The 17,524-nt window shown below is 25.5% G+C and overlaps 2 protein-coding genes and 1 long non-coding RNA gene across 3 annotated transcripts; all 3 read left to right on the plus strand.

Moving 5' to 3' along the window:
* Window positions 1-2,033: 2,033 nt before the first annotated feature.
* On the plus strand, window positions 2,034-6,899 carry LOC132925501 (uncharacterized). Its single transcript, XM_060989893.1, has 11 exons — window positions 2,034-2,345; window positions 2,409-2,552; window positions 2,622-2,761; window positions 4,232-4,342; window positions 4,440-4,563; window positions 4,628-5,009; window positions 5,069-5,323; window positions 5,387-5,511; window positions 5,585-5,702; window positions 6,769-6,788; window positions 6,869-6,899. The coding sequence occupies exons 6-11, from the start codon at window positions 4,752-4,754 to the stop codon at window positions 6,897-6,899; spliced, it is 807 nt and encodes a 268-aa protein (XP_060845876.1). The 5' UTR covers window positions 2,034-2,345; window positions 2,409-2,552; window positions 2,622-2,761; window positions 4,232-4,342; window positions 4,440-4,563; window positions 4,628-4,751.
* A 603-nt stretch (window positions 6,900-7,502) lies between these two features.
* LOC132926711 (uncharacterized) lies at window positions 7,503-10,495 on the plus strand. The gene is made up of 3 exons (XR_009661503.1): window positions 7,503-7,671; window positions 7,743-7,901; window positions 7,991-10,495. It is a non-coding gene; the product is annotated as an uncharacterized LOC132926711 (long non-coding RNA).
* A 2,835-nt stretch (window positions 10,496-13,330) lies between these two features.
* Window positions 13,331-13,951, plus strand: LOC132925502 (putative nuclease HARBI1). The gene is made up of 2 exons (XM_060989894.1): window positions 13,331-13,566; window positions 13,654-13,951. The coding sequence occupies exons 1-2, from the start codon at window positions 13,331-13,333 to the stop codon at window positions 13,949-13,951; spliced, it is 534 nt and encodes a 177-aa protein (XP_060845877.1).
* The last annotated feature ends 3,573 nt before the right edge of the window (window positions 13,952-17,524 follow it).

Here is a 17,524-nt window from a genome sequence, read left to right on the forward strand (position 1 = left end):
TATTATTTGCTATTAAATTTATTGATGGGTGTTTTAGTATCGAAGATTCTGGTACTAAGTACTTTGTAAAAGTGCCTTTTAACTTGATTAGCTCCTTCTCTTTTTTTAATCTATTTTTCCTGTACTCAGCACCAGATAGTTTTTTACGGTCAGCCATTATGATTTTATAAATCTAAAAAAGAGTTTATGCTTACTATTTATCTTGAATACGACTACTAAAATATTTACTTTATTTATTTTAGCAAAGTTGGTACCATTTAAAATAATTGTTGGAGAAAATCAATTAATTTGGAATCAATATGTTCTATTGATAGAACGTTTTGTTTTTATAAAAGATCATTGGAAACAAAAAATTCTATCACTAGAACCTTTTGTTTCCAAACTAGGAATTTTAAAATTATTTAATATTTTGAGTAATTAAAAGAATTTATTTTTCAAATACCTATTAATAAATCGATAGAACGGAAGTTTGTGGATTTTTTGATGCCAAATATTTCAAAATCGCTTGGGCGAAAATACGATATTTCAATTATTGAACCTTAAAAACGCTCTACTGAACAATTTAGATATTGTCACATAGAACTCTTTGATTCCAAGCCCACGATATGTAACTATATAAACGGTTGGTTTAACGCATGGCTCAAGCCACGTTTTACATCACACTTACGAATTTTTTTACCGTAAATAAATTTTAATTATTAAAAATTTTCTTACCGTATTTACAACTCTAAGATGTTGAATATGTAGACACTTTGTACACTTTCACGTCACACGTCAGTCGTCGAATCACGAATCATAAAAATAAATGATTATAGTGTGATCGCGCTAGTACATTAAAAATATAAAATGATAATCAAAACTCATGAACATAGATCTATGTTCACAAACAACCGCACGATCAAAGATAACATTAATGTACTAATTTTTCCCAGAATACGACGATAGCTGCAAAACTACCGATAACATTATATTATTAATTTTTCCCAGAATACGACGATAGCTGCAAAACTACCGATAACATTATATTATTACCTATACTACAGAATAAATGAATTACAGTGACAAATATTAATTGTATTGTTGTTTTGCCATATCAAAAATTGCGGCTTGCGGATACCCGACGTCGACCGTCGTTATTGTGGTATAAATAAGTCGGCGGTACGCGCGTATAATTATCGTAGCATTTCAAAGTGTTAGAAAAAAAAAATGTTTTTATATTTTGCCGCCCCTAAAAATTTGCCGTCCGGGGCAAAAGACCCCCTAGCCCCCCCTTAGCTGCGGCCCTCCCTATACGCTGTTGAAGCCTTAATATTTTGTAATAAATATATATGTTACGGTCAAATCGGGTCAAATCGGGCAAACCTCAGAAATGCCCGGGCAAAACGCGAACTGCCCACAATCCTTGAGCAAAATGTCATATTTCGGCTTTTGACCGGGCAAACCTAGTTATGACCAACCTCATTTGCCAAACCGCTAAAATCGTATACTGACTTTTATCGTAAGAGCAAAACCGTAGTTTTAAATACGTTCGCTAATATTATATATAAATAATTATAAAATAAATATTATCATACAAATATAATTGAATAAACTTAATTAATACATTTAAACCTCATTTGAGCCAAACTGTTAAATTTACGTCCATGCCTACCCAGTACCCATCCAAATAATTTGCGGCATGTCGTTTGAAATTTGGACCAATAATGTTTAAAATGTTTAAATATATTCGCAACTACCTCGTAGTTACTGAATATCGTAATAGTTTAAAAAAATATATTATTTGAATTTCGTGGTAGTTGCAATCGATGCAATCGTATTCGAAGCTAATGATATTCGTGTTAACATACTTGGTGTATTATCGTATTCGTACTAATCACTTGTCGTGGTTATGGTGTTATCCCATCGCACCCACCCGACGTAAATATTATCAGTGCGACAATTGGCAGACGTGCACTGTTGATAAAAATCCTTTTCTCGTCATTGTACGCGTCCGTGCGCAAGTGCAACCTACGTTTACACCGAGCAACAGCACGAAAAATCGATAAAAAGTCATGGATCGATGAAATCCAGTAGGCGAAGAAGCGCTTTGTAACTTTGCGCGGTCATGTCAGTATTATTGTGCAGCGATTCTCAGACAACGTGTTCGATCGTCGACATCGTTATCTTTTTTATTGAAACTCTCCCAAGAGTTGAGATACTGGTGGTCATAACATAAACCTATCACACAATTCGATTTTTATTCAACATCAAACTGTTGAACTAAGTAGGTGCCAACTACGGTGCCTGCGAAATATTATTGATTTGTTTTATTGTTGGTAATTAAAACTACACGCTAAACCAAGAAAGTATGTAGATACCAACATATTATATTTTTATTGTAATTTTGTTGAAATATTTTTATTTTCTAGTTTATTATGAGTCTTTCAAATCTTGGCATTATGTCCCTTTACTACCTATCATTAAGTGAAATATGCAATACGATGAATGAAAGTACACTGCAGTATGTGTTAAAACAGTTACCACCAAAAATATGTTTAGATGTCTTATGGCAGGTTAGAAATGATTTTATACATACAATTTTATTTGTCAAATATAAAAATATCAATTTTTGTTGTATATAGGTCTCAGGTGCCAGTGAGAATTACCACAATATGCTGATAGGAATCAAGTTGATGCAGGATCTGAAATAGCTCAACTTCGTTTATATGATATTTTCCATATAACCGATGAGAAAATTGAAGAATTTGGGATAACTCAACAAGTATATTAAATACATTTTTGTTTATAGTACTTAATTATAGTAGTTCTGCATTATCTTTAACTCACAATACATTTAGGTTAGTATGATACCTTATAATAAAACAATGGTACAAATTATATTAACTTAAAAAAGGATAACAATAACAATAAACACTATAATGATACTGTACTAACTAAATGCGGATAGTATGAAATTAACATACTTGCATAGTATTTGAATATAAATTCATGTAATTTCAGGATTAATTTAATCAACATTTGGGGGGAGGGTGGTTCTGAAAAATATAATGTAAAAAGTATATTTTATAATATTATGTATTATATGTATTATTATAAATTGTATAATATTATAAAAGTGTCTGAGGGAGTTCAAACCCCATAGATCCCCTCCCATAAATCTGCTACTGAACTTAATATAGTACAAGTTATTAAATATGTTTAATTTATACATATATTTAATAGGATTTTTAAAATATTTTTTATTGATATGTTTCCATAAATAGAGATTTCACAGCATCAATAAAGATAGTTCAACTGAGAAAATATTATACATCATTGTAATTTCAATATAGTTGAATCGTTTAATAATTATTTTATACTATAGTTAATTGTTTAAAAATAATTGTTAACCTTAAATTATATTTTTATTTTATGTTAACTTGAAAATTTAAATGTATTAAATTAACTACTTTCAATCTGATTTATGTAGATCATTTTTTTACAATAGGCACTGCCAAAAATTTTAGTTTTACATATTAAAAATTGCTAAAAAAATATAAAAAGGTATAACTCACAATATCATTAATTGTTTAGAAGTTATTTCATTTTATTTAAAAAAAACATGTTGCAAAAGTTAATTAGTCTTTACTATTTATTTTACAATTAATAATATATTAAATATAAGGTTCATATTGTGCTAAATAACATATTTTTCTGAATAAATACCAACAAAATATTGTTCATAATGTTTAGTAATATTAAAATGCATTTCTTCAAATTTCAATTTATTTTTTACAATAAATTAAATTATTAAATAATTTTTTATATAGTGGAATGATAAAAGTTGAATAAATAATATGCTTTATTTCTATACTTATTTAATATTGAACATATTCTCTTAATATAAATAATATAATCAGTAATTAAGTAAATACTCTTAAGTCATACTTAAAAAATGTTCATTTTATTCATATATATATAATTAATTGTAAATCTTATTAGATGTATCGCAACTCATTTAAAACAATTAACACTCTCCAATACAATCTATGCTTATAGGGAAGTTACAAATCTTTTATTATGTATATATTATACGTGTTTTGTTTGTTGATTTGTCAAATAAATATTATTATTATGTTATTTTTAAGTCTCAATTCATTTTTTTTTTTTTTTTACAAGCAATAATTTATCAATATTGTTTTAGAACTAATATGTAATTGTTATTAATTATATATTTATTTGTATGTTTTAGATTAAAGTTGCTAATTATTTTAATTGGTCTAGTCTTTGTGACAAAGAATTATTCTTTAAATTAGCTGAAAGGGAAGGAGTCAATCACGATCAACTAATTATTTTATTTCAGGTATTTAAATAAAACAAAACTGAAACAGTTGGTGGACACTTATTATTTAGAAAACTTCAGTTAGGTATATGATTTTACTTAAAAATGTATGTTTTAGTTTTGTGTACAAATTAAAGGTTTTAATTTGCCATCAAACTTTGCTCAATAATGGATCAAAACAGTAATACAAGATGGCAATGAAGACTTATATTTTCCTCATCTAGAAAAAGGTCTTAAATTAGGTTTGTTAAATAAATTATTATTTTTTTTTTTTGAAAATGTATTAAAATCATGATTAATACATAGGCATTTTTCTTGGTGATGCTGGCTGGTTCAATGAAAGTGCCCTAGTCTTATCACACGCATACAAAATAATTATCACAAAATGGGTGTGTCACGACCAAAATGTACAACTGCTCAAGACTATTGAATGCTTGACCGAGTTATAGAAAACATTGAATTAAAAATGATTTACTATCAAATAATAGTTGATTTTACAAAAACATATTTTCCTAGGTGGTTAATAGTGACATCAAAATATCAAAATTTTGATGACGCTGATGTAGTTTTACAACATATGCTTCGCACTATCAACATCATTGAACAAATAGAAGAAAGAACATTGTGTATAGCACATGCGTATTTAGCTGTTTCGCAATACCATTATACATCAATGGCATTTAATGAGGTTTGTTACTTTTTGGGGGTATTTAATTTTATATTTTTATATGAAATGTGACTATTTAGGCTTGGTTTTGGGCAGTTAAAGCTATCCTTGAACTTCATGAAGATAGTGGAGTCTTAAAAATTATGGTTATAAGTCATGCCATTAGAGTTAGTGCGTTCATAAACAAAATTAATATAGCAAGACGGTTGTTAGAACAGATAAATGTATCACACAACATGTCCATTTCTTGTATTCATAATATTAATATGATGTGGAATATCGCATATTACTTTAATATTTTAGAATACACAGATGAAGCTATTAAGCAATATTATGTAAGAATTTTTTTTTTTAAACTAATAAAATGAAATTATTAATTAAGCTTTATTATATTTTAGATTACATTAAATTCAGCACGAAATGTATTTGGTTACTACAATTTAAATACTGCAATGGTTTTGGCCGAGTATGCACTTGCTTATTTTAATTTAAGTGAACCATCAGTTGAAAACGGCGAATCTGTGTAAAGCAAAAAACTTTTTATATATTTTTTATTGATAAATTTAAACTTTGCTTAACAATTACAACTGTCTCAGGTGGTGCATACTTCAAGCTTTATCCATCATGAGTAAAATTGGTATACCAGAAAACAATATGTTTTTAAAGAATGCTTGTCTGATTAAATCGTTAATACTAGGAGAAACAGCACTCCTTGTACGTAAGTGTTGTTCCAATTTTAACATTCACGTTCATTATTTGTGCATTTATTATTTTCCTTTTTGAATATTTTATGTAATATCCTCAGATAAGTAAATGTATAATAATAAATTAAATATAAAATATATAAAATATTTTGTATAATTGATATTATACATGATTATTTAGAAGTTAGAAACATGCTTTGCAAATTTTTGCGATTTTGACATATTTTGTAAACATTTGAACTTTAAATGCTTATAAACAAAAACTGAGACTAACGATTTTTGATTTTTTATTTAATACAATAAGTACAACTTATAATACACCTTGTATTAAATTTAAAAAAATTTTTGGATGGCCAAATTTTTTTTATCGGCATTTCAATAAAAAAATTTTAAAAATAATCAAAAATTTCAAATGTCTGCAAATAGCTTAAAAAAGTTAAAATTTGAAAATTTATATAATAAATAGATAACGCTAATATGAACATTTGGTTAAAATTCCCAGTATTTACAATGATTCGTTTTTGAGTTACAGCAAAATAAAAAATCAATTTTGTCAAAAACTGGTTATGCCTAAATATTAGAAAAATACTGAAAATTGTTTACTTTTGACCTCCCAAAGTACCAACTAGATGAATTTTCCTTTTCAAAGAGGGGCTGAAGTAAAAAATCAAAGCATTATTTCTACTCCAAAACGTGATGACAGACACAAAAATAAAAAATAAATATACATCATTGTACAATCAATACATTCATCACTCCGTTCAGAATGTAAACTAAACGAAATTTGATTATTTTAGTATAATATTCTAATGATAATAGTGGCTTAAAAAGTATCAATTATTATCTATTAAGTAATTAACGTAATTCTATAATGTGTTGATATTTTCGAAATTATATCAATTTTGTTTAAATAATTAAAAAAATTGTGAGAATTACCAAAAATATGTTAACTCTATAACTGACTACGGATTTACAAATGTAGATTTTTGTTTGATCTTTGGATAAAATTTACGTTTCATAGCAATAGATAGAGAGATTTATTTATACATATTAATGATCATTTAAAAACTTTCTAGCAGTCCTTTGATAGTATAAGGTAAATGAAAAATATTCTTGCCTTAGTTAGCAATTATGGTTGAATTATATGCATTTACTTATTTATTTATTTAATTACAGTGATGGGAAAGATCGTGTAAACATGACATGAATGAGCTCAACTTTCAAGAAATGAACTTGAACGTGAACTAAGTTCTTATTTATTATGATCTAGAACGTTTTAGGTTCGTTAATTGACAATTCAATTTTTTATAAACCCTAGTAATATTTATAATATTTAATATTTTTTATCATGGCTACAATCGCCTATAAATAACAACATATAGAAAACATAGACAAACCCTTAGACGTTCAGTTATCATTATAAATTAATAAAAATTAAAACTGATAAAATGATAACATCTCAACAGAAAAAAGATAAAGCAATTTAATAAATAAATTAGCTTATTAGTCATTTCCCATTGCTAAATATGTATTTACCTATGGTTATTTTTATTTTCACATATAAATTTTGAATTAAAAAAAAAATTTATATATGTGAACTAGAATTTGAACTTATTCTTATTTTAATGTCTTGAAAATAATTTAAACTAGCTTATTTTTAAAAAGAACTTTCCCATCACTGTTTAATTATTATAATAATTATATTTTAATGTATCAGTTGAATTTTTATTATAGCATTTGGATATTTTAAATATGTTAGTTGTGTTTTTTTATGGTTCTTAGAATAAAAAAATCATTTTTTAGATCCTAGTCAAAATAGAATAACAACACTGTGGAAGAATTACGTATTACAAGAAGCTGAATTATTTCATATAGATATATTAAACTTCATTTTGAATTCATCTAGGGCAAACTCTTTACTTGCAACAAATGCATACACTTTGCTAGGAACCTTTTATATTTATAATGAAAATTATTCGGTAATATTTAAATTTTTTTTCTCTATATTATACTTGGTTATACTTGGTAATTATTATTTATATGCTCACAGAAATCCGTAGAATTGTTTTCAAAAGCATTGGAAATCAAACAAATAATTTTAGGTAGAAACCATCGAGAAGTTGCTCTATCCAATTGGGTGATTTGTTCTTAAATTACTTACATAACTTTCAACAGGCTGAAGAATTTTTATTGCAATCAATAAACATTTGTAAGTTACAATAAGTTAATCAATATCATATAATTAATAATTATTTAAAAATATCAAATTATATTACAAACCAAATTATTTTTATGTAGATGAAAATATCAGTGATCCTTCATATGAAGAGTTTCTGATAAATTTAGACCAATTGATTAAAGCTTATACACAACTTAACAATGTCGAGAAGATAAATTAATTCAGGGAGTATGTAGGAAGGATTGAGTTATTAAGAGAGTGGTCTCTAAGGTTTGAACATCAAACCGCTACTATTAATAACTGTACAAAAGACAATTTGAATTTGGAAAAGTTTAAGTGTATATTAAATGGTTGTAGTTGTGTCCAGTAGTAAATTTAATTTGAAGAATAATTTGAAAAGTTAAGTTGAAATAATGTGCATATATATATATACTATTAATAATGATATGTTTAAGAGAGTATTAGTAAAAATAAAAATGTTAAAAGGACCTATACCATATTCAATTTCTTTAAATTAATATAATTAATATTGAATATGAATTTAGTTAGGCTATATAATAAGCAATTTTAGTTTGTGGGATAGTCTCTCGTGCTTAACATTATGTATAAATTTGGTAGACGATATATATGTTACGGGCAAAGTAGAAAACATTTTGAACAATGTAATAATTAGGGCTAGGGACTTCATGCCCTAAAAAATCTTAAAATATGCATGTATTCATATGGCATAATGAATCATTAGATATGCGTTTAAATAAAGTATATTTGTAATAATTAGATTAATTTGATTAATTCTGTGATAATTATTTTCTTTTTTTTCAGATTTATTTTCATCTTATATTGTGTTTTAGTCTAAAACAAACATTTTTAAAGTTTTTTAAATCTTAAATTGAATACATTTGTATATTTTTAATATAGTACTAATTACCTTCAGCAATACATTGAACTATTAGATATTTTCTTAAGTTGGGAATTAAAAACTTACCCCACCCCTTCATATAAATAATTGTCAAATATGTCACTTATAAATGAAAAATATTCAAATATGCAAAATATGCAACTATAAATTTTAAATATAAACTCGTATTGCTATGAAACAAATTTCTGTATTACTTAGCTATGTTTTTAATGATTATTTAAAAACATGCTAACTCCTAGAGGTCCGGAGCCCTAATAATAATGATCATTTTAATACTCAAATTGTTCATACATTTAAACCGATAATATGAACCTACCCGTAATCTTAACGATAAAGTGGAGTATATTGCGCGAACATTATTGCTATTCATGATAGGAAAAGGCCAAAGAGGTGTTTATCCAGGCTTATGAGGTACTACCAGTACAAATTTCTTTAAGAGATGAAGTGGCAAGAAAACTTCTAAATTGGGTGATCAAGAGTACTAGGAATACTAGGAAAAAAAATAGGTACTAAAAAAAATAAAGGTGAAAAATATAAAATATAGGTGTACTTGGAATATATAATGTAAGACCAACTGGTGTAAATGTAAAAAATATGGTCGACTGCAACTCAAAGTGGCATAATACAATAGTGGTGTATGTAGTAATATATATATTAAGTAAAATAATGCTATCTCTATGTGTTTAACATTATTTTTTAGTAATAATTTACTAAAATGATTATAATTTTATAATAATAAGTATTCATTTTAATCATGTCAAATTGTCAAACCACTTTTAGATAGTAATAACCTAACTGGATACTAATTGATTTAAAAACTAATATTTGAACCGTCTATTTTAGGTTTTTTTATGATTATTTAAGTACCCTGTAAGATGTTTTATTTAACTTTCAACATATTCAATATTTAACCTACAGTGCTCAAATCAAATTGAGAACCGTATACAATGTCTAGACAATGTTAAATTATTCCAACTTTGCCCTTGAAAATCGGGCATTGTGCACAGTGACCAGGCACTGTGCACAATATCCGACTTCCTACTATGCCCGTAACATATATATCGACAGTATTTTGTAAAAAATGCGTATATTATATTAAATGTGATCTTTTTAACATTTTTATTTCTACTAATTCTATTTTAAACAAATCATTTGAACAATTAATAATAAAAACTAAAAAAGAATTAGTTACATATTGCTTTTAACAAGTTAAATTAGATTATTTTACACATTCAATTCAATTATAGTTTAGTTACATTTTATTAACTTTGTATGAATTAAAACTAACTAGTTTAGTTAGAAAGTTACTTAAAAAGTAACTTAACTATAAATGAACTACATTTTTTTGCAAGTCAAAACTACTGTACAAAAACCCATTAAGGTTAAAATAACAATAATTAACTTTCAACACACTAAAAGCCGTAGTTGTCACTCGTCACTCTCTGTAGTTGAGGTCCGTAATTGTTCGTATTCTAAAAATATTGGGTGTGAAATGTCTGATATTGGTTAAACTGTTGGGTTTCTAATGTTTTTTTATAACATAATATTTAATATTATTCTTATAATAGTTTTAGAAAATATGTTTTTTTTGTCAACGTTTTTTATATTTATCCCATAGTAATAATTTATTAAGCTTCATGTTAATTTAAGTGTTTTTTTTCTACTGAATAATGTAAAAATTAAATTTGGTGTTGTATTTTTTAAAATTTAATAGCAATAATAAATTAATTTTTTATATTTATATACTTATCGATATAAAAAGCTTTTAGAATAAAAAATTAAATTAGCTTATTATAAAATTAGTTATTTTGTAAGATTAAATATTGACATGTACATTTAACGATACCCAACTTATTGTTTTGAATAAATACATTTTATATAAAAATAAAAATATTTTTATAAAGTTGAAAATTAAAATAATTATTTGTTTATTTGTATATTATACAAAGAACTCAAAAAGTTTGAAAACTGTAGTTTACCTTATCCCTTTTTGAAAATTTCTGAATTTTGATTTTATAAAAATTTTAGTTTTGAATGTGCCATTGGTTATAAAATCAGAAAAAAAAAATATAGGAATTGCTTTATGTTGCATTTAAGATTCTGTATTCCATATATAATATTTAAAGACAGCAATCACAGATAATACTACAACTGTAAAATGATCTACGCATTTATTAGGTAATATTACATTATCTGATTTAGTGAATTTTGTAATATAATTTTGTAGTTTTAATTAAGTAACTAAATTAGTAGGTGCAACTAATATTCTTTTAAATGTGAAATGCCTTTTAGTTAATATTGTGTATTATGATCAGAGGGGTAACATAAAAAATGGCTAAATATTATAATTTCATCATTAAAGATTCATAAAAGTTAGGCCAGGCTAGGTGGATTTTAATATTAAACGTGTGATACAAAGTGTTGAAATGTATCAGATTAAAAAAAATAAAAGATTTTAGACGGACAGAACATTTTATAGTTATAATTTATGTATTTAATTAGACAGGGTTTTCTAAATAGTGGTTATAGATATGTGTTATTCATAAACACAGGAATAAGAAGAGTTTAATTTTTTGTCTATTCTTTAGATCTGATACATAATGAAATAAATTTTTAATTTAATGAATTAGACTCTAGCTACTAGAGGCTATTTTTCTATGTTTAGTATTGACAAATAATTTGCCTTCAGATAATTATGAAACGTGTAATGAATCAATTTCCAATGTTCTATAATAAATATAATTAAATAAATACATAGAATAGGGTTTCTTGACCTATGGTTAGGTTATGTGGTATACAAAAAGTTTATAGGTAGTATGCTAGTACGCCTAGGAAAACAAATTGTTATATTATTTTACTTTTGGTTATTATGCGGTACTTATATATTTTCAATTTGAATAGGTCGTCTTAGATTTTTAATGGTTGAGAACCAATGGCATAGAAAGTATTTTGATTAATAATAGTGTTGTAGTGTAATTATTAAATTATTTTAGACGATATTGATTTCATTACTTAAATGATGTAATTAAGGTGGAGAAATATATATATAGGTTGTCAAATTATCAAAATATATTTTAGATAAATAAAAAATAATTTTTAATAAGATACGTTTATTAATGGTATTATTATTAGGTATAGTATAGAAAATTAAAAATCACAAATTTTTAATATTTATCATATAATATTTGTAAGAGTGTATAAGATTATAAAATAATCTAATAAATCAACATGAAATATTTGTGTTTACTGCTCCCCTAGTGGTAAATTTAAAAAATAAATTAGTGCCCTACAGTTGAGAAAAATAACCTATAGCAAAAAAATTGTTCTTTTATCAAATTGCCAGTATAAAATTGACATATGTTATACAACTTAATACTCTTAGTATTAAATTTATTATTGTTTTGCATACAGGGAAATAAAAAAAATTTAAATTTAAACCAAATACTTAAAACATTTAAGGTCTTTGCAAATCAAAGTGCAATGTAATAGGTACTAAAGATTTTATATCATGATTCAAACTGTTATATACTAAAATTAGAGTGTAAAAATACATTTTAAATAAAAAATGTTTAAATTATTTCAACTGTTGTGAGAATTGTAAAATAATATTGAACTTAATTTAACTTAATTTGGTAATAAAATCTATAATAACAATATTCAATCATCAATAAATAAATATATTTCATCATAATTTAAACTTTTTTCTTTTGAAAATAATTGTTATCTCAACTATATTAATAATACAATAAGTAAATTGGATACTAAGAATTTTTGACATTAGTGGCTGGGTACAGTTATCCTAAACGAGAATAATAATAATTTTAATGTTAAAATTCATAAAAAAAATAGCCCTATTATTTTATGACATTTTAAATACAAGTTAACATTTGAAAATCAAAAGTTGATAGTCAATTCACCATTAAATAAAAGAGTGAAAAATATAAAATTTTCATACAGTTTGAGAAAAGCATTATACAAAATATTTTGAAAAACAGTCAATACTTGAAAAAATAATGAGTGTATAATTGTAAAAAAATCACCCTGTATAATGAAGTTAGTAGTAATTAAATATTAAATGTATAGGTCGTTAACTTGTCTATCATTCATTTTTATTTTATTAAGCTCTTAAATGTTTAAAATTATTTTTTTTTTTAATAAACACTTGTCGAATGAAAAGCAAATTATAAAATTTGAAAATAAATAACTCAAAAACCATATGCTCTAATTGTACAAATTGTACAAATAAAAACATTAAGGGCCGGTATTTCATATTTGACTTAAGCTATAACTTAACCATAAGCTAAGCTTAAATTAATATATTCGAATTTCATTATACTTTTAACACTTAAGTAACACTTAACGTGCTAAAAGCTTTACTTAAACTAAACCATACCTAATGTGAAGTTTATCTGTCATTTATTTATTTTCTCAATGATAATCATTGTGTTGTGTGATTTTTTAAGTAAAAATTGTTTCATAACTATATTTTGTAGCTATTCAAGTTAAATTAATTAAATTGTGTGGTGTTTTAATTTTCAAAATGAATGAAATTATACTTTACATTTCGGATTCATCACTGTCAAGTGACGATGAAGACATTGTTAACTTTATTGAACGATTGAATCGCCCAAGGAAAAAGCTAATTTATAGAAACCGATTGGATCATTTCAATACTTGGGATGAGATTGAATTTTATAATCGGTTTCGTCTATCAAAACGTGTTGTAAATGTAATATTGGCATTAATTGTGGATAAAATTCAATCTCCTACCAACAGGTATGTTAAAATTAAACGAAATTAAAAACTTAATACAAAGGAAAATGTATTTAGGTATATCTTACAAAAACTATTTTTAATTTTTAGAAATCATGCCATTACTCCTGAGCAAATGATGTTATTAACATTACGCTTTTTAGCATCAGGAAATATGTTAATCACTGTTGGAGACTTTATTGGGATTCATAAATCTACAGCGGGAAAATGTGTTTGGAAAGTTTTAAAAGCCATTGCTATGTTGAGGTCTAAATTTTTAACATTTCCTAATGATGTTGAAGGGCTCAATAATTTGCAGCAAGGATTCTATAAAATAGCAAGGTTTCTAAAGGTTATTGGAGCGTTGGATTGTTCTCATGTGAAGATCCAATCACCAGGTACGAGTTAATGCATATTATATAATATAAATGTTAATACAAGAGAAATAAAAAAAAAATTATGCAACCAGAATATTTCAAGTCTCATTAGCAATATTGTAATAATGAAATTAAATAGCATTTTTTGTTTTTTTGTCAAGTGTCAAATGTTCATGCTTCTTTATGTGTAATATAATAAGTATTAGTGAAAGTAAAATTATTTAAAGTTATGTTTACAGTATTGATTGATAAATAATTACTAATTAGTAACTAATTAGTTATTAACTCTTAATTATTTTGTTATATTTATTACAAGGGGAAATAATGCTGAAACTTACAGAAATAGGAAACAATTTTTTTCTATTAATGTTCAAGCTATATGTGGCTCAGATATGAAGTTTTTGGATATTGTGGCGCGTTGGCATGGTTCTGCTCACGATTCTCGGATTTTCAAAAATTCAAAAATTTGTACGATGTTTGAACGTGGTAATTTTGGAAACTGTATACTACTAGCTGATAGTGGATACTCGCTGACAAAATATTGCATCACACCAATATTGACTGTTCAAACACCGGCAGAAAATTCGTTTAACGAGTCACAAATACGAACAAGAAATCCTATAGAAAGGACATTTGGTGTATGGAAACGTCGTTTTCCAATTTTAGCTGTGAATATTAGATTACGTGTGTGGAAAACACAAGCACTCATTGTAGCAACAGCTATTTTACATAATATAGCTGTAATTGAAAAAGATATTGTACTACCAAATTTGTCAGCTGATTTAGAAGAGGCTGTTAATTATGTAAATAATGTAGCTGAAGACGGAGTAGTAAATAGACCACAAAATAATAATATAATATTACATTCAGTACTTTCAAAATTTAATTTAATTTAATTTAGTAACTAGTTAAATTTACTTACATATAGTTTTAATTAAGAAGTATTAGTAAAAATTAGTAAAAAAAAATAAATTATAATAAAATTTAAATTATAGCATCTCGAGTTGTTTTTTCTTAATAGCTAATTCACATTGTAAAATTTGAATTTTCAAATCGTGTTCTTCCTGTAAATGCAACATTTCCATCTTCAACTTTTCATTTTTTAATAAACTTGTTTTTTTTTTTTCATCAGCTAATTCACTCCATTTTTTGATGGTTATTGTGCCAGATGTTTTCACTTTTTTTTGGAGAGCTACGACAAAAAATTATAAATAGCAAATCAATTATTTTCAAAATAATTTTTATTTTATAAGTTTTGCCAATGTTTCACATTCCGATCTATAATATTTTTCTGAGTTTATATATACATAATATAATTACATCCCAACCAAATATTTGAATAAATAGCTTATTATATTTAAATAAAGATTTTTATTTTTTAAATATTGTTTATGGGACCATACTCAGTATTCATGTCGTTTGCTATGAACCGTGTTTTTCCGTCTGCCATCTATTACCTCCCATATTTTTTTCTAAAATGTCCCTATAAATGTTGTACACCTAATCGATTATAAATCCAAAATATTCCTACGTTGCACAACAAGTCGATGGATATTTTTGATTTATTTATTGACTTTTACAACTTGGAGACATTTCGGCTTGATAATCGACTTGCTGTGCGACGTGGGAACATTTTGGAAAAAAAAAACAAAAAAAAATTCGGGTGGTAGTAACGGCAGACGAAAAAACACGGTAGACACGAATACAAACTGAGGAAGGGGGAGTTGCGCATCACGATTTTGATCCTTTGAATATATATAAACAAGTTAAAAATTAAAATGTATACATAAATTATAAATATAATATCAATAATATATTTACGTGTGTTGTTCGATCTCATAGTTTCATCTGTTATTATTTCTTTTGGTAACGTTTCATTTCCACCATTACTCATGTCAGCCTAATAATAAACAGTATCTAATTATATACTATTTATAAACTTCTAAACTCGTCAATTTTTCTACAATAATATTTATTCAGTAGACTCACGAAATAAATATCTGATGGTATAGTAATCAATAATGGCTGAGAAACGGGTTTTTTTAAAAGTGCCGGCGAATAATCATCCCATTTTAATACGGTGTCATAATCTGGGGAACTGCTTTTATTTGGAACTGTATCAATCCATGATGAAGCCTCTAAATCTAAAAATAAATTCAAAAGATAATAATTATTATAATTATAAAAATTGTATTAAAAGTAAATATATACCTGAAACAGCATCGCAATCAAATAAGGAATCATCTCCTGTAGCTTGTATGTTTATAAGAGAAAGTATTTGGTTTTCTGTCGCAGAAAAAGATGCTGTTGGAATAGGTGGACCTCCACCAGTACCTTTGACATATTTTTTTTCGTTGCATACTTTTGATTTAACAGTTTTTTTGCAATTTTCCCATTTTTTCCTTAAAACATTAGTCGAGCGATTTTCCATTACATAGTTTTGTGAGTTAAATTCATCTGTTAACTTTTCCCAGTATGCATTTTTTTTCCAAGTTTGGGTATTAGACTTTTTACTTTCTAACTGGTCCCAATACTTGGTCACAAGCGATTGTAATAAATCAACTCCAGTATTTGAGAAGTTTGAACTTCTCTTTTTAAAAATTGCATTCTACATATTTAAAAAAAATTTAATTAAATAAAAATAATTACTTATATTATAATAATTATTAAACAGTTATTATTTTCATATTATTTTAGGAATCATTTTAGATAATATTTAAAAATACTAGATAGAAAAAATTATAAAATATTATTCCACGACTGGGAAATTAATTTTTTATCGTTCGCGTATTCGTAGTACCTATTTAATCGCGTGCAACAGATATCACTTTTGAACGCGAGTCAAATACCAGTTGTTTTAAATTTTAAGTAAGAAACTTTGTACATTCAAAAATTCTTTTCACTACTAGTATTAAACTTTATACCACGATAATTAATCCTAGAAAATTTCCAGGAATTCAACTATTAGGTATTCTACTTTATTTTTTAATGTAATATTATACAATAATGACACATAATATAATATGAATGTTATATAAATAATATTTATACAAATAGTTACTTACCTTATACATTTTTAATATTAATGTTTTTTTTTGTATACTATTTAGTGTCCACGACAGATCAGACACGTTTAGTAATTACTTTTAATAATTAAAATAATAAATCAATATGATGATTAACCAAAAAATCTATTTTGTTAATATTTATTTTTGGAACATCTATGTAAAATCATGGAAGAAAATTGAAAAAGTATAGCTTTATTAAGGGTAACACTTAAACTAATTGATATACGGAATACAAATTAAACTCCACTTAAGTTTAGTAAAGCTATAGCTTAAGTCATATATGAAATACCGGCCCTAAATAAAGTATAAACTAAAAATAGCATCAAGTTTATATGGTTATAAAGATCATTGTTACTATCTGCAATTATCAATATTCTGTTAAACACAAAAATATAGCATTTTATTTGTTTTTATTCTGTATTTTTTGTATTTTCTTACTAATGATTAAAAACAAAGTATGTATGTAAATTTAAAATACTTGGTTTTTTTTGTATAGACATTCGCATTAAAATAATTTTTAATTTAACTTTGGTTTTG

This window comes from Rhopalosiphum padi, chromosome 3 (genome assembly GCF_020882245.1).
Source record: "Rhopalosiphum padi isolate XX-2018 chromosome 3, ASM2088224v1, whole genome shotgun sequence".
Taxonomy (NCBI): Eukaryota; Metazoa; Arthropoda; class Insecta; order Hemiptera; family Aphididae; genus Rhopalosiphum; species Rhopalosiphum padi.